At 40.9% G+C, this 23,731-nt stretch overlaps 1 protein-coding gene across 3 annotated transcripts in view; it reads left to right on the forward strand.

The window, feature by feature from the left end:
- Nucleotides 1-23,731, forward strand: part of ABCB1 (ATP binding cassette subfamily B member 1) — a 102,353-nt gene that overhangs the window by 65,448 nt on the left and 13,174 nt on the right. For 2 of the 3 annotated variants that reach the window (XM_043462853.1, XM_043462854.1), the window contains 5 exons: nucleotides 4,070-4,273; nucleotides 18,312-18,412; nucleotides 19,591-19,731; nucleotides 22,414-22,570; nucleotides 23,054-23,251. In XM_043462853.1, coding sequence (XP_043318788.1) covers nucleotides 4,070-4,273; nucleotides 18,312-18,412; nucleotides 19,591-19,731; nucleotides 22,414-22,570; nucleotides 23,054-23,251 — 801 coding nt within the window. Of the gene's footprint in view, nucleotides 1-4,069; nucleotides 4,274-18,311; nucleotides 18,413-19,590; nucleotides 19,732-22,152; nucleotides 22,256-22,413; nucleotides 22,571-23,053; nucleotides 23,252-23,731 lie in introns of those variants that run through there. The other variant, XM_043462855.1, reaches the window with a different exon arrangement.

Below are 23,731 nucleotides of genomic sequence, written 5' to 3' on the forward strand. Positions count from 1 at the left end.
AATCAAATTGGATATAGTTTGAAGAAATAGCCAACAGAATTTGTTGAGTGGCTGAATGTGGTTGTGAGATATAAGGGAAAGGAGATAAGGATAACTCCAAAATTTTGGATCTGCACAACTGAAGAAATGGAATTACTTTTTAATGAAACCAGGAAACCTGTGAAAAGAGTTGTGTTTGGGATATGGTGCATGTGAGATGCCCACAGTAGATGGGAGATGTCCTGATGGCAAATAGGTTTGCAAGTCTGGAGGTTAGCAGAGACACCTGGAAATAAACATTAGGAGATTTTTCAGCCCATGGGTGGCTTTTAAAGCCACGAGTCAGGAGGAGATAGCAAAGGGAGCAAGGGTGGATAGAGAAAAGAGAATAGTGTGAGCACAGCTACGAGGATGACCCAGTGAAGAAGAGCAAGAATTCTTGGCTGTTGAGGGAGAAGGGCAGTATCCTAGAACAACATGAGGAAGCATTTTAAGGAGAGAGCAGTCTAGGGTCTCAAATCCTGCTGATAAGCATGCAAGACAAGCATATGTTGTACAGTGTTGTAGCCACATGGAAGTGCTTATGGTTCAAACAAGACCTGTTTCCATGGTGTGACGGGAATGAAAGCCTGATGGGAATGAATTTAAGACAAAGAGGGAAAGAGGAATAGGACACAGTTGGACAAATCATCATAAGACTTTCTCGTAAGTGGGGCAGGGAAATGGGATGGTAGGTGGAAGAAGATGTAAAGTATTACTCTATTTTTTTAATTTAAGCTAGCATAAGGTGATAGCTGATTCACATTGTACAGTAGAAATGAACACAACATTGTAAAGCAGTTATCCTCCAGTTGAAAAAAAAAAAGTAAAATTTCATAAATGCAAATACCCATAACTTTCAAAATAAAATATAGCTGTTGTCACAAATTGGCTGAGAGAGGACAGTTGAATCCCCTCCATGCCACCAACTGACCTGCTTATGATGGTGGATGTGTGTGTTTATATGTACAAATGTATACACACACAGACACACATGGGGCTCCCCAGGTGGCCCAAGTGGCAAAGAATCTGCCTTCTGTGTAGGAGATGCAAAGGATACGGGTTCGATCCCTGGATCGGGAAGATCCATTGGAGGAGGAAATGGCAGCCCACTCCAATTTTCTTGCCTGCAAAAGTCCATGGAAAGAGGAGCCCGTCGGGCTATAGTCCATGGGGTTGCAAAGAGTTGGACACGACTGAGCATGTTTGAATTCAGAATATGTATATACATATACATGTGTGTATCTATTTTACAGTAGAAAGTAGTATATTTTATAATATATAATTATATAATATATAAGTATATAATTTATAATATATAAATATGTTAGGCAAGCAATGCTGTCAAAAATCATTGCCACATAAAACAGGGCAAACTCAGGTCTGTGTGTATATAGTTAGTGTTTATCTAATTTTTTCATATTTAACTTCACCATCAATGATTTTCTCTGATGTATTGATATTTTTGAGTAAGTAGCTTGCTTAATCCTGCTAATCATAAATCAGAAGAAAACTTTTATTTTCTTTCAAAAATCTCAATATTTGCCTGTGAAATGGTGGGCTGTTTAATTTTCATAAAAGGGTTGGAATTTTGAGAAAAAAAGAAAATGAGAGCCATATAGAAGTCAGAAGACTTCACTTTTACTTTTCATTTTCACGCATTGGAGAAGGAAATGGCAACCAACTCCAGTGTTCTTGCCTGGAGAATCCCAGGGACGGGGGAGCCTGGTGGGCTGCCGTCTGTGGGGTCACACAGTCAGACACGACTGAAGTGACTTAGTAGCAGCAGCAAAAGTCAAAAGAAACTATATTTTAGAAAAAAATTTCTGGAGAAGGGGAATGAGAGAAAGATGAAATGTTCTTAATTTCAAAAGGAGTTTCGGGAAATAGGCTTTTTTTTTTTTTCCTAGTAAACTCACATATTTTAAAATTGGGTTTCAAGTGATATGATGGTGCTCTGAGGAGGAAATAAATAACAGGAGAGAGAGGAACAGGAAAAGGTGGGTAGAAAAATGTGATAGCATAGTGGGGTGGAGAGATTTTGAGGAAAGACTTTGTGAGTTTCAGATATTGAAGCATTTTTGTCCTAACTTTGTTTCACTCTTGGGCTCTGGCTTTAGAATGTTCCCTACCCTCCTCCTCATTGTTGAAATGAAAAGTTTCTGGCTTCTAGTAATCTATGCTCTCCCATGGAATGTTCTGGAGACTTTTTCTGTATGAGGAATAGATACTGGGACGGTGAATGTGTCATTAGAATAAAGAACAGGAACCTGTGCAGTGTCACCGGAAGCATTTAATCATACTGTGCCAAGGGGCTTACTTCCCCACCAACTTAAGGTTCTAGGTTTTTTGGATCATCTTTCATGTACATTAAAGAAGCATCTTTGATCCATTTTACTTATTTCTGTGGCCTTGGCTGCCATCCTCGGTGAAACATTTATGTGTATGGAAGCTTAGATACTGGAGTAATTTGTCTGCTGTGAACTTGGGGGATGTTCTGAGTGCTTCTTTCAGTCAGGTGCTGTGGGAAATGAGTTCTGAGTAGGGCTGGTGGATACTGAAAAAGGAACAGTCTCCATCTTGCCTGCGCCACAGACTCTTTTCAGATTATAATCCTTGACTTTGAAATTGAAAATGTACAAATACATAGCTGATTTGAAAGGCCACTCCACTCTGACTTATGCCAGATATGGCTGAACCTCCCTTTATATAAGTTCAGTGATGGCATCAGATAAAAATAAATGTTCTGTTATATATGCCGTTTTTTGCAGACCTGGTGCAATTCCTTGATAAGGAATTTAATTATAGAGCTATTGGTAGTTTTTTAATACTGTTTCCCCCTAGTTACTGATTTGGTGTTTATACCAACATAAGTTTCAAATGATTTCATAAGGTTGACATTGAGGCAGGGGGCTTGGAAAGAATTCTGTCTTAAAACTCAGGGCCGCCAGAAGCTTTGGTTATTATTCAGTGTATCCAGTCATTTTGGGGTTGGGAAAATATTGACCCGGACCCAGAGGTGGAAATGACCATTCTAGACTGGTCTCCATCATTAATCTTTCCCTGAGAATGGCCCCACTCAGGCAGAGGAAATTTGGAGAGTTGATAAGACATGGGCCAGAGCAGAAATTTGGAAAGGCTTGAGGTTGTGGGGTGTTTCCAGGGTAAGGGAGAGAAGTGTAGAGTAGTGAAGTGAATTGACTTTGTATTTTGACTTCTGACTTTTCAGTTGGAAATAACTGAATGCTTCTGACAGTTATGCTTCAGGCTCCTTCTGGCATGTAAACTGAAGGTTCTGATCCCTGCTTAGTATCGTAAATTTAAATTCCATAACATTCAGCTCTGTGTATTTTTTCTGAACACAGTCTCTCTAGTTCTAGCTCAGTCATGTCCAACTCTTTCGTGACCCCATGGACTGTAGCTTACCAGGCTCCTCTGTTCATGGGATTCTCCAGGCAAGGATACTGGAGTGGGTTGCCATTTCCTACTCCAGGGCATCTTCCCGACCCAGGGATGAAACCTGCATCTCCTGGATTGGCAGGTGGATTCTTGACCACTGTAGCACCTGGCAAGCCATCTAAACACAATAAGCATCTCAAATAAGCCACAAAATATTTGGATACCCTCAATGACAATATTAGGCTTAAATTATGGGTAGTCATGCATCTAACATTGGAAATTTCCAACAGTCCCAGTTGAACATAATTGTCAGACTTTTTTATCTTGCTAATTTGCAGAGCTTACATTAGGGATCATGGTGTCATTGTGTAATGAAAAGTTTTGTGGTATTAAAAAATCAAATGAGATAGAAATATGTAATTGAACTCTGAATTATTGACCTACTTTCTGTATTTATTCTGAAGTCATGGAAATCCTTATCTGGGAAACCAAATAAGGTTACATGTAAACTTTTACTAACTTATTAGCTCATAACCGAGGAGATGAGATTTTCACAAAGCTGAATTTTCACAGTCCCTAAGAAAATACATGAGCATGAACTTTAGAGAAGATCCGAAGGCGTCTAACAGTGTTTTCCGTTTTTGTTTTGCAGGCTATAGGTTCCAGGCTTGCTGTAATTACCCAGAATATTGCAAATCTTGGCACAGGCATTATTATATCCCTCATCTATGGCTGGCAGTTGACACTTCTCCTGTTAGCAATTGTACCCATCATTGCAGTAGCAGGAGTTATTGAAATGAAAATGCTCTCTGGACAAGCCCTGAAAGATAAGAAAGAACTGGAAGGTGCTGGGAAGGTGAGTCAGATGAGATAAAATTTCTGACCTGGGTAGAGTGAACTATTCAAAGCCGTGTTGTTCTGTTAGTCGTGGCTACTTTCTATGCTCTGAGGATGGCTTTTGTGTTTGTTTATTTGGCTGTGCTGAGTCTTCGTTGTGGCCTGTGAACTTAGTTGCAGCATGTGGGATCTTAGTCCCTGGACCAGGGATTGAACTTTGACCCACCGCATTAGGAGCACAGGGGTCTTAACCACTGGACCACCAGGGAAGTCCCTGAGAATGTTTTTGTAACCATTCCTCAAAACAGTCTTATTTGACACTTATTCAGCAGATTGCAATCTGAAGAAAAGTAGCAAAACAAATTCTTAGACTCACAGACTGACGACTAATTTTGTGGGGCTTTTCTAGTTACAGACAATTGTTTTCATATCACTTTTTCTCCTTCCTTCCCCTTTCTCCAGAAATCCATTGCTTTATTGAGGAAAGGAGGCCTATTTAATTAGATGTGGGGAGGGGAGATTTTTAAAAATTGAAGTCTTAAAGGTATTCAGTCTACCTGGCTAAAATATTATCGCTGTCTCCCTTTCATTACACCTCCTCCCTTCATGTTACTTGTGTTTGCCGTCTGTTGTTGTTGTTGTTAGTCGCTCAGTCGTGTCCGACTGTTTGCAACCCCATGGACTATAGCCTGCCAAGCTCCTCTGTCCATGGGATTTCCCAGGCAAGAATAACTGGAGTGGGTTGTCATTTCCTTCTCCAGGAGGTCTTCCCAACCCAGGGATCGAACCTGCGTCTCCTATGTTTTCTGTATTGGCAAACAAATTCTTTACCACTGACTGAACCACCTGGGAAACCCCGTTTACCCTTTATCCTAACACATTTTGCTGGGCGTAGGGGGAGCATGTTGCTTGCTTGCCTGTTTGTTATCGTTGTTTGATTTGCATTTTGAATCTCCCCCCTATTTCCCCAAAAAGTTTTACTTTATATTGGAGTATAGTTGATTAACACTGTTGTGTTAGCTTGAGGTGTACAGCAAAGTGATTCAGTTATACATGTGTCTGTTCTTTGTCAAATGCTTTCTTCATTTAGGTTATTACCGAGTTTTGAGTAGAGTTGTTGTTGAACAGGTGCGTATACGGCAGTTGCTTTCCTCCTCAGGGTGACCTGTGAGAGAGGTTCCTCTGTCAGCTGCTTTCGCAGGTGAGGCTGAGGCACAGGCAGCTAATGCCCCCAGTGCCTCAGAGCTCAGAAGTTTCAGAGCCTCGATTCAAACCCAGACAGTCATGCTCCCAAGTTGTACCTCAGTTAAGAAACAAAGAGGTCTTAGACACATACAAACCACCACCTGTAAAACACACAGCTGGTGGGACGCTGCTGTTACCACAGGTGACTGAACTCAGTGCTCGTGCTGACCTGGAGGAGCAGGACGGAGGGGAGGGGGGGCTCAGAAGGAAGGCGATGTGCGTACACTTAGAGTGACTCACGTTGTACAGAAGAAACCAGCACAGCAGTGTAAGCATTATCCTCCACTAAAAAAACAAAACAGAGGCCTGCTGACAGCGGGACACAGTCTGATATCACATCATCTGTATCGTTGCAGAAATGAGCGGTCAGAGCCGAGCTCCCTCAGAACCAGGCCTACCGTCTAGGATAGGGATACATCTACCCGTGGACCCTCCAAGGTTCCTAAGAGTCAAGGCAGCGACCCAGGCAGATCCAGTGGCCCAGATCCCATGGCCTTGGGTACTTTGTCTCTGGACCAGGCACCTCACCGATAAGGATGATGAAAGGGGTTCTTTTGGTTGGGTGTCAGCACTCACACTTTTTCCATTGCCTCCCTGCTATCTCCTCTGACTTTGTACTCTGTGTCCTTGGGATTCCTTCAGGAAACTTCTTTGGATCAGCTTTAGTGCTTCTCGGTGATTGTCTGGGGGAGAAAGTCCTCGTGTGAGGTTTCCCTTTGCGCAGTCTGAGGCCTGGTCCTGAAGTCCAGTAGGATGGCGCTGGTCCTCAGACATTGGGTATGGTCAGGCCCAGGTGACATCGGCCCCTGGCAGAGAACCATCCTGTGACCAGTCACTTCATTTAATCCTTTAATTTGTGGGATTTTCCCCTATGTGTTGATTCATCTAGTGAGAAGATGAAAAAATGTGCATACAAAGAAAGTGCATTACTGCTTCTAGTGTCATTGTTTATGGAGGTGTTCAAAGTGTCCCAGAGAGGAGGTTTAGGTTGTTTGTAGGAAGATGAGCAGTCAGAAGCTGATTCATTGCAAGCCACAGGTTTTCACCTTCGAAGTATTGTATTAGCTTTAAGACTCTGGTAATTTGTTGGAGGTGGGGCAGGTGAATGGGTGCAGATGGAAACGAATATGTTTGGGTAGAGCAGGTTTTCTGGATAAAGGTCAGGAGTGAGTTAAATGCTCTAAATCAGTGGTGATTCGTGAGAGAGATAAAAGCAGGCAGGGGAAGTGATTGCTGCACCAACCAGTCTATGAAATAGTGAAAGTCAGCTCCCATCTGATCATCATTCTCAGGCTACCATTTATTGATTGTTTATTATGTACCAGGCATCATACGAAGAATGCTACATGTTCTCACTTGATACTCTAAATAACCCTTTTGAATTACCCTGTTAGATCATAAATCTCAGGGTTCAGAGGAGTCAGGTAACTTGCCCAAAGTCACATAGCAGCAGCCTAATTGGTCTGTCTGTCTACTTTTTATATTTGTCTGACAGAGGCCACAGTCATCTCTTATAAACACAAATAAGATCTTGCTAACCTCTACCCCTCCAGTGACTTCTGATCATACTGGCAATAAAATCTGACAGAATGCAGTGGAGAAGGCAATGTCAAACCACTTCAGTATTCTTGCCTTGAGAACCCCATGAACAGTATGAAAAGGCAAAAAGATAGGACACTGAAAGATGAACTCCTCAGGTCAGTAGGTGCCCAATATGCTACTGGAGATCAGTGGAGAAATAACTCCAGAAAGAATGAGGGATGGAACCAAAGCCAAAACAACACCCAGTTGTGGATGGGACTGGTGATAGAAGCAAGGTCTGATGCTGTAAAGAGCAATATTGCATAGGAACCTGGAATGTTAGGTCCATGAATCAAGGCAAATTGGAAGTGGTCAAACAGGAGATGACAAGAGTGATCATTGACATTCTCGGAATCAGCGAACTAAGATGGACTGGAATGGGTGAATTTAACTCAGATGACCATTATATCTACTACTGTGGGCAGGAATCCCTTAGAAGAAATGGAGTAGCCACCACAGTCAACAAAAGAGTCCGAAATGCAGTACTTGGGTGCAATCTCAAAAACGACAGACAGTTCGTTTCCAAGGCAAACCATTCAATATCACGGTAATCCAAGTCTATGCCCCGACCAGTAATGCTGAAGAAGCTGAAGTTGAACAGTTCTATGAAGACCTACAAGACCTTCTAGAACTAACACCCAAAAAAGATGTTCTTTTCATTATAGGGGATTGGAATGCAAAAGTAGGAAGTCAAGAAACACCTGGAATAACAGGCAAATTTGACCTTGGAGTACTGAATGAAGCAGGGCAAAGGCTAATAGAGTTCTGCCAAGAGAACGCACTAGTCATAGCAAACACCCTCTTCCAACAACACAAGAGAAGACTCTACACATGGACATCACCAGGTGGTCAATGCTGAAATCGGATTGATTATATTCTTTGCAGCCAAAGATGGAGAAGCTCTATGCTGCTGCTGCTGCTAAGTCAATTCAGTCGTGTCTGACTCTGTGCGACCCCATAGACAGCAGCCCACCAGGCTCCCCCGTCCCTGGGATTCTCCAGGCAAGAACACTGGAGTGGGTTGCCATTTCCTTCTCCAATGCATGAAAGTGAAAAGTGAAAGTGAAGTCGCTCAGTCCTGTCGGACTCTTAGCGACCCCATGGACTGTAGCCTACCAGGCTCCTCCGTCCATGGGATTTTCCAGGCAAGAGTCCTGGAGTGGGGTGCCATTGCCTTCTCCGGGAGAAGCTCTATACAGTCAAGCAAAAACAAGACCAGGAGCTGACTGTGGCTCAGATCATGAAATCCTTATTGCCAAATTCAGACTTAAATTGAAGAAATGGAGAAAACCACTAGACCATTCAGGCATGACCTAAATCAAATCCCTTAAGACTATACAATGGAAGTGAGAAATAGATTTAAGGGACTAGATCTGATAGACAGAGTGCCTGATGAACTATGGACAGAGGTTCATGACATTGTACAGGAGACAGGGATCAAGAGCATCCCCATGGAAAAGAAATGCAAAAAGGCAAAATGTCTGTCTGAGGAGGCCTTACAAATAGCTGTGAAAAGAAGAGAAGCGAAAAGCAAAGGAGAAAAGGAAAGATACACCCATTTGAATGCAGAGTTCCAAAGAATAGCAAGGAGAGATAAGATCAATGCAAAGAAATAGAGGAAAACAATAGAATGGGGAAGACTAGATATCTCTTCAATAAAATTAGAGATACCAAGGGAACATTTCATGCAAAGATGGGCTCAAGAAAGGAGAGAAATGGTAGGGACCTAACAGAAGCAGAAGATATTAAGAAGAGGTGGCAAGAATACACAGAAGAACTGTACAAAAAAGATCTTCACGACCCAGATAATCATGATGGTGTGATCACCCATCTAGAGCCAGACATCCTGGAATGTGAAGTCAAATGGGCCTTAGGAAGCGTCACTACAAACAAAGCTAGTGAAGGTGATGGAATTCCAGTTGAGCTATTTCAAATCCTAAAAGATGATGCTATGAAAGTGCTGCACTCAATATGCCAACAAATTTGAAAAACTCAGCAGTGGCCATAGGGCTGGAAAAGGTCCGTTTTCATTCCAATCCCAAAGAAAGGCAATGCCAAAGAATGCTCAAACTACTGCACAATTGCACTCATCTCACACGCTAGTAAAGTAATGCTCAGAATTCTCCAGGCCAGGCTTCAGCAATACGTGAACCGTGAACTTCCAGATGTTCAAGCTGGTTTTAGAAAAGGCAGAGGAACCAGAGATCAAGTTGCCAACATCTGCTGAATCATCAAAAAAGCAAGAGAGTTCCAGGAAAACATCTATTTCTGCTTTATTGACTATGCCAATGCCTTTGACTGTGTGGATGACAATAAACTGTGGAAAATTCTTAAAAAGATGGGCATACCAGACCACCTGACCTGCCTCTTAAGAAACCTGTGTGCAGCTCAGGAAGCAACAGTTAGAACAAGACATGGAACAACAGACTGGTTCCAAATAGGGAAAGGAGTACATCAAGGCTGTATATTGTCACCCTGCTTATTTAACTTATATGCAGAGTACATAATGAGAAACCTTAGGCTGGAGGAAGCACAAGCTGGAATCAAGATTGCTGGGAGAAATATCAATAACCTCAGATATGCAGATGACACCACCCTTATGGCAGAAAGTGAAGAAGAACTGAAGAGCCTCTTCATGAAGGTGAAAGAGGAGAGTGAAAAGTTGGTGTAAAGCTCAACATTCAGAAAACTAAGATCATGGCATCTGGTCCTATTACTTCATTGGAGATAGATGGGGAAACAGTGGCTGACTTTATTTTTCTGGGCTCCAAAATCACTGCAGGTGGTGATTGCAGCCATGAAATTAAAAGACACTTACTCCTTGGAAGGAAAGTTATGATCAGCCTATACAGCATATTGAAAAGCAGAGACATTACTTTGCCAACAAAGGTCCATCTAGTCAAGGCTATGGTTTTTCCAGTGGTCATGTATGGATGTGAGAGTTGGACTGTAACGAAAGCTGAGTGTAGAAGAATTGATGCTTTTGAACTGTGATGTTGGAGAAGACTCTTGAGTGTCCCTTGGACTGCAAGGAGATCCAAGCAGTCCATCCTAAAGGAGATCAGTCCTGGGTGTTCATTGGAAGGACTGATTCTGAAGCTGAAACTCCAATACTTTGGCTGCCTGATGTGGAGTACTGAGTCATTGGAAAAGACCCTTATGCTGGGAGGGATTGGGGGCAGGAGGAGAAGGGGACGACAGAGGATGAGATGGTTGGATGGCATCACTGACTCAATGGACATGGGTTTGGGTGGACTCCAGGAGTTGGTGATGGACAGGGAGGCCTGGCGTGCTACAGTTCATGGGGTTGCAAAGAGTCGGACATGACTGATTGACTGAACTGATCTGAACTGAACCTCCACCCCTCCAGTGACTTCTGATCACACTGGCAGTAAAATCAACCCTGGATTATAAAACTCTGCATGACCCAGCCCATGATGACTTCTCTGACCCTGTCTTGCACTACTGTCTCCCTCATCCACCCTGCCCTGGCCTCACGGGCCTTCTTTCAGTTCCTAGAAAACTCCAAGCTGGTTCCCTCTGGTCTTCATAGCTCTTCTGAGAGGTCTCTCCTGACATTCGAGTTCATTGCTAACACTTTTCAGCACTTGATGTTTCTTTCCCACTTGTTTATGATTAATGACCACCTTCCCTACTAAGGTGGGGACCAGTATCATATCTGTTGGTTTCCCTTAGGACGGAGCAGGTCCAGCAGTGCAGAGCAGGACTGTGTGATGTCAGAGCCAGCTCTTAAAACCTCTACACTGCTCGTGATCTCTGCTTCATTGATTTCTGTTACATTATTCACGAATGAACATTTTTGTAGAATAGATGCTTTTTCTTTTTTAGAAAGAAAATTGTAATGACACTTGAGTTGCTACAAGGGTAGGAAGAGAAGTGTGAGGTTTTTCAGGAAACCTATGCATATTTTTTGCATTCCTAAAAATTCTTGAGTACATGATGACTTCTGAGGGAAATCCAGTGCTATTGATTTCCTCCTCTTGAATTACAACTTCTCTCTCCTATAGTGGTTACTGGGTCTCTATGTAAAATTTGGAGTAAATGAAGCTGTGAGGATGCAGAATACTAATTAAGCCTTTTCCTAATTTCTTCTTTGTGACAAGATGAAGATGATTGTGCAGTGATTATATTGTTTTACTCACTATTCAAGGTGTGTAACTCATGAACTCTCACTTTTATTGGGCTGTCCACACACTCTATAAAGTGATGACGTTACAAACCAAACAGTACTCACTGGCGTTAGAAAAAATGTGCCTAGAAAATAAATATTTCTTAAAATCATTACATTGAAATTCACAGTAAGGTCTGTTTTTTTTTTAGCAGACAGTTTTAAAGTTTGCTGAATTTTCTTAACTAATGCACAAAAAGCCTCTTTTCTTTGAAGCCTCATAAATGAAAATATTTCTACCACCAATTATCTCTGAGGGTTTGACTGGAGAGATTTTTTCCTCTAACTTTTTGCTTTCTTCACTGTTAGTATTTCTAAAATAAGTATAATTTTTATAATATGTAAATAATTGCATAAAATATTCTAACATAAATTGAATCTGGACATTTCCCTGTATTTGTTAGTAGCTTAGGGTAACCTTAGTTCAGTCTTGTTGGCCTGCTGGGTCAGAATATAATTTTTTTTTTCATTTATTTTTATTGGTTGGAGGCTAATTACTTCACAACATTGCAGTGGGTTTTGCCTTACATTGACATGAATCAGCCATGGAGTTACATGTATTCCCCATCCCGATCCCCCCTCCCACCTCCCTCTCCATCCCATCCCTCTGGGTCTTCCCAGTGCACCAGGCCTGAGGACTTGTCTCAAGAATCCAGCCTGGGCTGGTGATCTGTTTCACCCTAGATAATATACATGTTTTGATACTGTCTCTTGAAACATCCCACCCTCACCTTCTCCCACAGAGTCCAAAGTCTGTTCTGTATATCTGTGTCTCCTTTTCTGTTTTGCATATAGGGTTATCGTTACCATCTTTCTAAATTCCATATATATCTGTTAGTATGCTGTAATGTTTTTTATCTTTCTGGCTTACTTCACTCTGTATAATGGGCTCCAGTTTCATCCATCTCATTAGAACTGGTTCAAATGAATTCTTTTTAACGGCTGAGTAATATTCCATGGTGTATATGTACCACAGCTTCCTTATCCATTCATCTGCTGATGGGCATCTAGGTTGCTTCCATGTCCTGGCTATTATAAACAGTGCTGTGATGAACATTGGGGTGCACATGTCTCTTTCAGATCTGGTTTCCTGTGTATGCCCAGAAGTGGGATTGCTGGGTCATATGGCAGTTCTATTTCCAGTTTTTTAAGGAATCTCCACACTGTTCTCCATAGCGGCTGTACTAGTTTGCATTCCCACCAACAGTGTAAGAGGGTTCCCTTTTCTCCACACCCTCTCCAGCATTTATTGCTTGTAGACTTTTGGATAGCAGCCATCCTGACTGGCGTGTAATGGTACCTCATTGTGGTTTTGATTTGCATTTCTCTAATAATGAGTGATGTTGAGCATCTTTTCATGTGTTTGTTAGCCATCTGTATGTCTTCTTTGGAGAAATGTCTGTTTAGTTCTTTGGCCCATTTTTTGATTGGGTCATTTATTTTTCTGGAATTGAGGTGCAGGAGTTGCTTGTATATTTTTGAGATTAATCCTTTGTCTGTTTCTTCATTTGCTATTATTTTCTCCCCAATCTGAGGGCTGTCTTTTCACCTTACTTATAGTTTCCTTTGTAGTGGCAAAAGGCTTGTTAAGTTTCCATGAGGTCCCATTTGTTTAGTTTTGCTTTTATTTCCAATATTCTGGGAGGTGGTCATAGAGGATCCTGCTGTGATTTATGTCAGAGAGTGTTTTGCCTATGTTCTCCTCTAGGAGTTTTATAGTTTCTGGTCTTACATTTAGATCTTTAATCCATTTTGAGTTTTTTTTTGTGTATGGTGTTAGAAAGTGTTCTAGTTTCATTCTTTTACAAGTGGTTGACCAGTTTTCCCAGCACCACTTGTTAAAGAGGTTGTCTTTTTTCCATTGTATATCCTTGCCTCCTTTGTCGAAGATAAGGTGTCCATAGTTCGTGGATTTATCTCTGGGCTTTCTATTCTGTTCCATTGATCTATATTTCTGTCTTTGTGCCAGTACCATACTGTCTTGATGACTGTGGCTTTGTAGTAGAGTCTGAAGTCAGGCAGGTTGATTCCTCAGTTCCATTCTTCTTTCTCAAGATTACTTTGGCTATTCGAGGTTTTTTGTATTTCCATACAAATTGTGAAATTCTTTGGTCTAGTTCTGTGAAAAATACCGTTGGTAGCTTGATAGGAATTGCATTGAATCTATAGATTGCTTTGGGTAGAATAGCCATTTTGACAATATGGATTCTTCCAATCCATGAACACGGTATGTTTCTCCATCTGTTTGTGTCCTTTTTGATTTCTTTCATCAGTGTTTTATAGTTTTCTATGTATAGGTCTTTTGTTTCTTTAGGTAGATATACTCCTAAGTATTTTATTCTTTTTGTTGCAATGGTGAATGATATTGTTTCCTTAATTTCTCTTCTGTTTTTCATTGTTAGTGTATAGGAAGCAAGGGATTCTTTTTTTTTTTTTTTTTTTTATTAGTTGGAGGCTAATTACTTCACAACATTTTAGTGGGTTTTGTCATACATTGATATGAATCAGCCATAGATTTACACGTATTCCCCATCCCGATCCCCCCTCCCACCTCCCTCTCCACCCGATTCCTCTGGGGCTTCCCAGTGCACCAGGCCCGAGCACTTGTCTCATGCATCCCACCTGGGCTGGTGATCTGTTTCACCATAGATAGTATACATGCTGTTCTTTTGAAATATCCCACCCTCACCTTCTCCCACAGAGTTCAAAAGTCTGTTCTGTATTCTGTGTCTCTTTTTCTGTTTTGCATATAGGGTTATCGTTACCATCTTTCTAAATTCCATATATATGTGTTAGTATGCTGTAATTTCTTTATCTTTCTGGCTTACTTCACTCTGTATAATGGGCTCCAGTTTCATCCATCTCATTAGAACTGATTCAAATGAATTCTTTTTAACGGCTGAGTAATATTCCATGGTGTATATGTACCACAGCTTCCTTATCCATTCGTCTGCTGATGGGCATCTAGGTTGCTTCCATGTCCTGGCTATTACAAACAGTGCTGCGATGAACATTGGGGTGCACGTGTCTCTTTCAGATCTGGTTTCCTCAGTGTGTATGCCCAGAAGTGGGATTGCTGGGTCATATGGCAGTTCTATTTCCAGTTTTTTAAGAAATCTCCACAGTGTTTTCCATAGCGGCTGTACTAGTTTGCATTCCCACCAACAGTGTAAGAGGGTTCCCTTTTCTCCACACCCTCTCCAGCATTTATTGCTTGTAGACTTTTGGATAGCAGCCATCCTGACTTGCGTGTAATGGTACCTCATTGTGGTTTTGATTTGCATTTCTCTGACAATGAGTGATGTGGAGCATCTTTTCATGTGTTTGTGAGCCATCTGTATGTCTTCTTTGGAGAAATGTTTGTTTAGTTCTTTGGCCCATTTTTTGATTGGGTCATTTATTTTTCTGGAATTGAGCTGCAGGAGTTGCTTGTATATTTTTGAGATTAATCCTTTGTCTGTTTCTTCATTTGCTATTATTTTCTCCCAATCTGAGGGCTGTCTTTTCACCTTACTTATAGTTTCCTTTGTAGTGCAAAAGCTTTTAAGTTTCATGAGGTCCCATTTGTTTAGTTTTGCTTTTATTTCCAATATTCTGTGAGGTGGGTCATAGAGGATCCTGCTGTGATTCATGTTGGAGAGTGTTTTGCCTATGTTCTCTAGGAATTTTATAGTTTCTGGTCTTACATTTAGATCTTTAATCCATTTTAAGTTTATTTTTGTGTATGGTGTTAGAAAGTGTTCTAGTTTCATAATTTCACAATTTGTATGTAAATACAAAAAAACCTCGAATAGCCAAAGTAATCTTGAGAAAGAAGAATGGAACTGGAGGAATCAACCTGCCTGACTTCAGACTATACTACAAAGCCACAGTCATCAAGACAGTATGGTACTGGCACAAAGACAGAAATATAGATCAATGGAACAGAATAGAAAGCCCAGAGATAAATCCACGAACTTATGGACACCTTATATTTGACAAAGGAGGCAAGGATATACAATGGAAAAAAGACAACCTATTTAACAAGTGGTGCTGGGAAAGCTGGTCAACCACTTGCAAGGGATTTCTGTGTGTTAATTTTATATCCTGCAACTTTACTATATTCATTGATTAGCTCTAATAATTTTCTGGTAGAGTCTTTAGGGTTTTCTATGTAGAGGATCATGTCATCTGCAAACAGTGAGAGTTTCCCTTCTTTTCCTATCTGGATTCCTTTTAGTTCTTTCTCTGCTCTGATTGCTGTGGCCAAAACTTCCAAAACTATGTTGAATAGTAGTGGTGAGAGTGGGCACCCTTGTCTTGTTCCTGATTTCAGGGGAAATGCTTTCAATTTTTCACCATTGAGGGTAATGCTTGCTGTGGGTTTGTCATATATAGTTTTTATTATGTTGAGGTATGTTCCTTCTATTCCTGCTTTCTGGAGAGTTTTAATCATAAATGGATGTTGAATTTTGTCAAAGGCTTTCTCTGCATCTATTGCGATAATCATATGGTTTTTATCTTTCAATTTGTTAATGTGGTGTATTACATTGATTGATTTGCAGATATTAAAGAATCCTTGCATTCCTGGGATAAAGCCCCCTTGGTCATGGTGTATGATTTTTTTAATATGTTGTTGGATTCTGTTTGCTAGAATTTTGTTAAGGACTTTTGCATCTATGTTCATCAGTGATATTGGCCTGTAGTTTTCTTTTTTTGTGGCATCTTTGTTTGGTTTTGGAATTAGGGTGATGGTGGCCTCATAGAATGAGTTTGGAAGTTGACCTTCTTCTGCAATTTTCTGGAAGAGTTTGAGTAAGATAGGTGTTAGCTCTTCTCTAAATTTTTGGTAGAATTCAGCTGTGAAGCCCTCTGGTCCTGGGCTTTTGTTTGCTGGAAGATTTCTGATTACAATTTCAATTTCCGTGCTTGTGATGGCTCTGTTAAGATCTTCTATTTCTTCCTGGTTCAGTTTTGGAAAGTTATACTTTTCTAAGAATTTGTCCATTTCTTCCAAGTTGTCCATTTTATTGGCATAGAGCTGCTGGTAGTAGTCTCTTATGATCCTTTGTATTTCAGTGTTGTCTGTTGTGATCTCTCCATTTTCATTTCTAATTTTGTTAATTTGGTTCTTCTCCCTTTGTTTCTTAATGAGTCTTGCTAATGGTTTGTCAATTTTGTTTATTTTTTCAAAAAAACCAGCTTTTAGCTTTGTTGATTTTTGCTATGGTCTCTTTAGTTTCTTTTGCATTTATTTCTGCCCTAATTTTTAAGATTTCTTTCCTTCTACTAACCCTGGGGTTCTTCATTTCTTCCTTCTCTAGTTGCTTTAGGTGTAGAGTTAGGTTATTTATTTGACTTTTTTCTTGTTTCTTGAGGTAGGCCTGTAATGCTATGAATCTTCCCCTTAGCACTGCTTTTACAGTGTCCCATAGGTTTTGGGTTGTTGTGTTTTCATTTTCATTCATTTCTATGCATATTTTGATTTCTTTTTTGATTTCTTCTATGATTTGTTGGTTATTCAGAAGTGTGTTATTTAGCCTCCATATGTTTGAATTTTTAACAATTTTTTTCGTGTAATTGAGATAGAATATAATATTTTTAACTGTATTTTTTAAATACTTTTTTTGTTTTTAAGAACATGGTATTAATTTCTTTCTTCTTTCGCATTAGTCATTAAAACCAACAATGTCCTATCAAATATTCACTATTATCTTTGAAGTTAGGTATTGGTGTAGGATTCAGTAAAGAATAAGTGAGATTTTGGATTTGTGATTTTTGTGCCATAAATCACTCTCATATAATTGAATTTGCCTGTATTAGAGTCAGTTCTGACCAGGAAGAGGCCAGAGAAAGGAAGAACATCTTAATATGGGTAATTTTTCTTAGTGATTTATAGTTTAGACTTACAATCTAAAAATTATTTGTCTTAAAATTAGAGTTAAAAGGGACTTCAGAGACCCTCTTGTCTATCCTCATTTTATAGATGAGGAGAACAAGACAGAGAGATGTTTTAAGGTCCCACGCTGAAGCAGGCTGAAATATCATTTTGTATTGTACACTGGTGTTTTCTGTATTTTGTATAGCCTTTTTACCCAGACTCTAAAAGGTGGTAATGGTGTACTTGTCCTAATGAGATAGCCTTGTTGGAAGTTAACTTTCAACTAAAACATAATCAAATGATAGAAACTTTCTGGAAAACAAATTGTTAATATATGCTATACTCCTTAAAAATTAGTTTATTTTCTTTGATCTTGTTAATTCACTTTTAAGAATGTCTAAAAGAATAATTTAATAGGGACATAAATGTGTAAGGATGTTTTCACAGCATTCTTTTTAATAAGAATTGAAAACTTTGTTCTGTAAAAGCTTTTTTCAGAGGCCCTTTAAACAACCCATTGTTAATATATATATTTAACATCCTTGAAAAAGGCTTTTGATATTTGTTAAAGTAAAAAATAAGGCTGTAAAGCCAAACATAGAACTTCAGTCCAATTTTGTTAAACAGGTATATTTTTAGAAAATAACAAACAGCATGTAAGCTATTATGTAAAATACACCAATATGTAACTTTTCATTACCTTCTTTATCTTTTTAGTATTTTCCAAATATTCTCTAGTTGTCTCATGACAGTTATGCAGAGAAAAATATAAACATTACATATTTTTAATAATAGCAATTATAATGATATTATAATAATTTATATATAATAATTATGAACTTAAAATGTGACCATCATAGAACAAAGAGCACTTCAATAGAGGTAAAATACTGAGTTCTCAGGTTACTTTTGCTCCAGTTAAGCTATGTGGCTTTAGGTAAGGGCCTTCATCTGTTGCACTTGAGAATCTCTTTCTGCAGAGAGGAGTTTAAATTAGCTCATGTTCTTTCCAGATCTAAAACTCAGTTTGATAACATACTTAGTATCTCTTTCCATAGCAAAGAAACTCGGAGGTCATAATAAATATTGTTTAATATATAATATTAATCTCTTTAGTGGAATTCCAACTCATTGCCACTGTTTACTTTTGTACCTTTAGTGACGGAGTGTTCTCTGTTGCAGATTGCCACCGAAGCGATAGAAAATTTCCGGACTGTTGTTTCTTTGACTCGGGAGGAGAGGTTTGAATATATGTATGCCCAGAGTTTGCAGGTACCATACAGGTAATAGCCACTGACGATTAGGAGGGGAGTATGGGGAGTTTTTCAATCATCAGGTTTGTTTTCAGGAAAATTACTTTGACCAGAAGGTAGGGAGTAAGTGGAGAGGCTTCTAGAAGGGAACCAATTGGGAAGCAGTTGTAATTCTCCAAGAGAGGAATCACAGGACCTGACCTAAGGCAAGAATGTCTCTGAGGTAGAACCTATGAGAGCAGGTATCTGAGGGTGGAGGAGGGAGTGAGGATATTGAGAATGCCTCTGACCCTGTGTTTGTGTGATGACCCTACCACATGACCCTGCTGGGAATGACTTCTTTGTGGAACATGAAATTTGGGGCGTCTGTGAGGCTTGAGGGGGTGGTGCTTCCTGAGGACACCCTCCCTTCCTTCTTCTCTTTACCTGTCTCCAGTGCAGACCCTTTGTCTTTTAATGAACTCATCGTGAGTGCTCTAAAAAGTGACCTGGATACGAGCAGGCCTGACCTCTTTGACTCTCTTGTTCCTTATACGATGAAAGGAGCAGATTTGGGTCTTATAGTAGAGCCTTTTTATAGGAAAAAAATTGTTTAAATCCCAGTACTCGAAACAGAAGCTGAGCTGCCCTGCTTGAAACAGGCCCACTCACCAGTCTGCGCCCACATAACCCAGTTCCATGTGGCTCAAAACCACACTGTTAAATGCCTGGTGGCACCTTCCCTAAACCCCCTAGAGGGTTAGTGCCTCCTCCTTTCTTGCTGTAACATGTTATAAGGTAATCTTCCACTGCATGAATAATCCAGCTCAACTCCTGAGTCCCCAAGGACAAGAACACACCTGGCACCTCTGCGTGGCCCTTCACGTCCCTGCAGCTTGTTATGGGTGTTGGGTCAACACGTGCTGAGCGTTTGTTCAGTGTAGAGTATATACATGTTACATGTCCACGGGTAGGGGGAAAGGGAAGGAGTGCATTAACCCTAAACAAACTGTTCTTCTTGTCCTTGGCTTATTTTACCTTGACCTCAACACTTCGAGGTGTGGTTAGTTCTCCATTGAAGTGGAGATGTGAGGACCAAACTTAGTGTTTTGGAAATGAAACCCACTTTGTCTGCTATGCCACCATCCCCTACTGCTAACGCATCAAAGATTATGTTTTAAGGACTGAGAAATGAAAGTCAAGTAAATGTCACAATGTCTTCTTTTCAGAAACTCTTTGAGGAAAGCACATGTCTTTGGAATTACATTTTCCATCACCCAGGCAATGATGTATTTCTCCTATGCTGGCTGTTTCCGGTTTGGTGCCTACTTAGTAGCTCAGGGCATGATGGAGTTTCAGGATGTTCTCTTGTAAGTATGGGCTGTTGACACTCGGGCTCTAGAGATGAAACCAAGGTGCATGTGCTTCATGCCTGGATAGGAAGCCTTACTGTGAAGCTTCATGAAGAGATTTTGGTGATTCAGAAGTTGGCGTTTTGCCTCTGAGTCTCCGTGTGTTACTCTGAAAGCATCCCATTTCACTTGGGGAATTGGTATCTGCCCTTCTCCCCAGTACTGACTCACACATTTGACCTTCTCAAATCCATGGCTAGGTGGGGTTGTGATTCAGCGAGGGGTTTCCAGCAGGCCTGGGTGTTTGGGAAGAAGCCTCACCCAGAGTCAAGTACCTGGTTCCTTTGACAAGATTCTGAACAGGGCAGCTAAAGAATAGATGTGGAGCACTGTTCTGGGAGTCCTGGAATATTCTAGGATACATTTGCTTTGCTTGATAAAAGGAATTAGAAGGTAAGAGCTGGAGAAATTGAGGAATGAAAAAGGAAAGCTCTGTGAGAATATCTGGCTCATCACCATGAAATGCAGAACACTGTACCTGAATCAGAAGACAGGCCTGGACTTCCTTCTAAAATACTGAATATACAGTTAAACTAAAATATGTGGTTTGGTAGTGAAAAGTGAGTATAATTTTTCTGAGTGTCTTGATTTGGTGATGTCTGAGCTGCCCTTTGATAGCATACCATAGTCAGTGGTGACACAGGTTTACATTTAGACCAGCATCACTGAAACTTGGAAGTGTGTATCAGTATAATATTTACACCCTACTTAGACACCGATTTGTGCGTGCATTCCAGGTTCTCAGGATGACCCCAACAGAAGACTGTAAAATTTCCACTCAACCTCTATCTGACAGAGGATATGCAGGTGCTCTTTATAACTATGACCAAAAGATTGTATTCAGGCATCACTGGTATTGGTGCTTTGATTAGATAATTATCTGATAATTATTGCTTTGAAAATGAAAGTGTAGTCGCTCAGTCGTGTCCGACTCTTTGCAATCCTATGGACTGTAGCCCACCAGGCTTCTCTGTCCATGGGATTTTCCAGGGAAGAATACTGGAGCGGGTTGCCATTTCCTTCTCCAGGGGATCTGCTGGAACCAGGGGTTGAACTCAGGTCTCCCAAATTGCAGGCAGACTCTTTACCGTCTGAGTCACCAGAGAATCCAAATTAGTGCTTTACTCTGAGGTTGAGGTATTCAACTGATGGAAGTTGCTGACTCTTGGATTGTTAGATTCGGAAAATCAGTCTTCTGAGTAGGAGATAGGGGAGACCTGTCTGAAGAGCTATGTTTGAAAAAGATCCCACAGGTCTAGATAAGAAGACCACATGAACCATCTGAGTGATTTGTTCAGAGGTGTTTAGAAACAGCGCTGGGTGCTCCGTGAGCTCAGGCATAGAGCCCAAAGAAACGGACCTGATGGGCTCACGATATTATCCTGGGAAGATCCCCAATGTGGTATCGGTTCTAGGCCCACTGTTTAAAAAGACATTTTGATCAATGTGTCCAGAGAAGGGCAGCTGGAATGTTGGGAGTGAAAGGAGTTACCAAAGATGCAAAGGTCTTTTTAAATAATAATTCAAATTCTTTGAAGGGCAGTATTAGGCAAAAGGATGTACATTTCTCTTTGATTTGAAAAGGAACTTTTTAACAAAAGGCTTCCTCCAGCAAACTTCCTCCTTCCTAAAACAAAGGGCGGGAGCTGGCTTGGGGTGTGTGCCCTGGCACAAACTTGGAGAGCTGGACTGGACATCCTGTGAAGTCCTTCCCGACTTGAAGCTGCTATAATTCTCGTGTTGTAGATTAAGAATGGTGATGCAGGGACTTCCTTGGTGGTCCAGTGGTTAGGACTCGGTTGCTTTCAGTACTGTGGCCTGGCTTGGATCCCTAGGGGGAACTAAGATCTCAGAAGCTGCAGCATGGCCAAAAAAAAGCCAAAAAGAACTCAGTGCTTCTTGAGAGGAGCATACTATCTGGCTGTTTAAGGAACTCTCTTGTTTGCTGCATGGCTCATGGGTTTTCTAAGACTCTGATCCAATTCCAGCAAAACTGCCTGTATCCATTATCAATGGCCACAGATACTGCTGCAAGACAGCCACCTACTACCCCCAGGAATATACAGTCGTGAACATTTGTTCTTGGTGCTTAAGTCTGTGGGTCAGCCAGGCAGTTCTGCTGATCTGGGCTAGGCAGAGTAGATTTCAGCTGGGCTCACGCGTGTGTGCAATGAGCAGTGGGCTGGTTGGCTGGGCCCACACGACACTCTTCTGTCTGTGCCTTGTCCTGCAGCAGGCCAGCCGGGGTTGTGGTTGTGGCAGAATGAGAGACAGGAGCACGCAAGGCCCCCTGAGTCATAGGCTTGGAGCTGGAAACCGTCACTTCCACCACATCCTGTTGGCCAGAGCAAGTCCCAAAGCCAACCCAGATTCCAAGGGTAGGAAGACAAATGCCACTTCTTCTATGGAGAAACTGCAAGGTCACATTATAAGAAGGCGAAAACCCAAAGAGAGATGAAGCAGGGGGTGATTTTGCAATCAGGTAGCCACACTGATAATGAACTTATAAGGAAGCGGTTGTTTTATTTTTTTACTAACATGTTGTGATTCGTCGCGGCAGCGCTCTCAGGTTGTAGACGTGTCACGCTTTTGGCATTGCAGTCGTTAACTCTTAACGCGGTTTGTCTTTGTTGTTGGCAGAGTGTTCTCAGCTATTGTCTTTGGTGCCATGGCTGTGGGACAGGTCAGTTCATTTGCTCCTGACTACGCCAAGGCCAAGGTGTCAGCGGCCCACGTCATCAATATCATTGAAAAAATTCCTCTGATCGACAGCTACAGCACAGAAGGCCTAAAGCCGGTCAGTTTCATGTTTTGATTCTGTGATCTGCTCCTAACTGATGAATGAATGTATTCTATGTGGAAGCTTAATAAAAGCTGTGCTTTTACTTGCTGGTAGTAAAATAAAACTTTTTTGATCATGGGTTCATTTTAATAAATGCTGATAATATTTATACATGTTAACATCTAGTACTTTTATATAACAAAGCCACAGGGATATAGGAATACTGCCCATTTTATACACAAATCCTGCGAATCAGGTTTTATTATGTGTAGGTTATTCTGTTATAGCTTTGGGTTATCACATCTGTATTGTGTTAATGAGACATGCTGTGGAAACACCGACCCTTTTAGATCTGTATTACTTTCTAGCAGTTTCAACTGAAGCTTGGTTGGAATCCAAGATCGCTGCCTTCTGATACCTGGCAGTCCAGAGGGTTGGCTCTAAAGTCAGTTTTCAGGATTGCAACAATCAAATGTACTGTTATTGTCCTGATTTTAGAGTACAATGGAAGGAAATGTGGCATTTAATGAAGTCGTGTTCAACTACCCCACTCGACCAGACATCCCAGTGCTTCGGGGGCTGAGCCTGGAGGTGAAGAAGGGCCAGACGCTGGCCCTGGTGGGCAGCAGCGGCTGCGGGAAGAGCACGGTCGTCCAGCTCCTGGAGCGGTTCTACGATCCCTTGGCTGGCACAGTGGTGAGCACACTGTTTTCTTTATTTTTTTGTGGAGTGTAGTTGATTTACAGTGTTGTGTTAGTTTCAGGTTTACGACAAAGCAATTCAGTTACACATATACATATTTCCACTCTTTTTCCGGTTCTTCACGCATACAGCTTGTTACACAATATTGAGTAGCGTTCCCTCAACAGTAGGTCCTTGTCTGTTAGCTGTTTTATATAGAGAGGGTTGTGTGTGCTAATCCCAAGCTCCTAATTTATCTTTCTCCAACATGTTTCCCCTTTGGTAACCATAAGTGTGTTTTCGAAATCTGACAGTCTTCTTTCTGTTTTGTAAAGTTCATGTGTATAATTTAAAAAAAAATTAGATTCCACATGAGTGATAGCATATGATATTTGCCTTTCTCTGTCTGAATTACTTCATTTAGTATAATAATCTCTAGATCCTTCTGAGCATCCTTTCTTGTTCAGCTCATTCCAGATTTTTCGTCTTCTTAAT

The sequence above is a fragment of the Cervus canadensis genome, chromosome 3 (assembly GCF_019320065.1).
Source record: "Cervus canadensis isolate Bull #8, Minnesota chromosome 3, ASM1932006v1, whole genome shotgun sequence".
In the NCBI taxonomy this organism is placed as follows: Eukaryota; Metazoa; Chordata; class Mammalia; order Artiodactyla; family Cervidae; genus Cervus; species Cervus canadensis.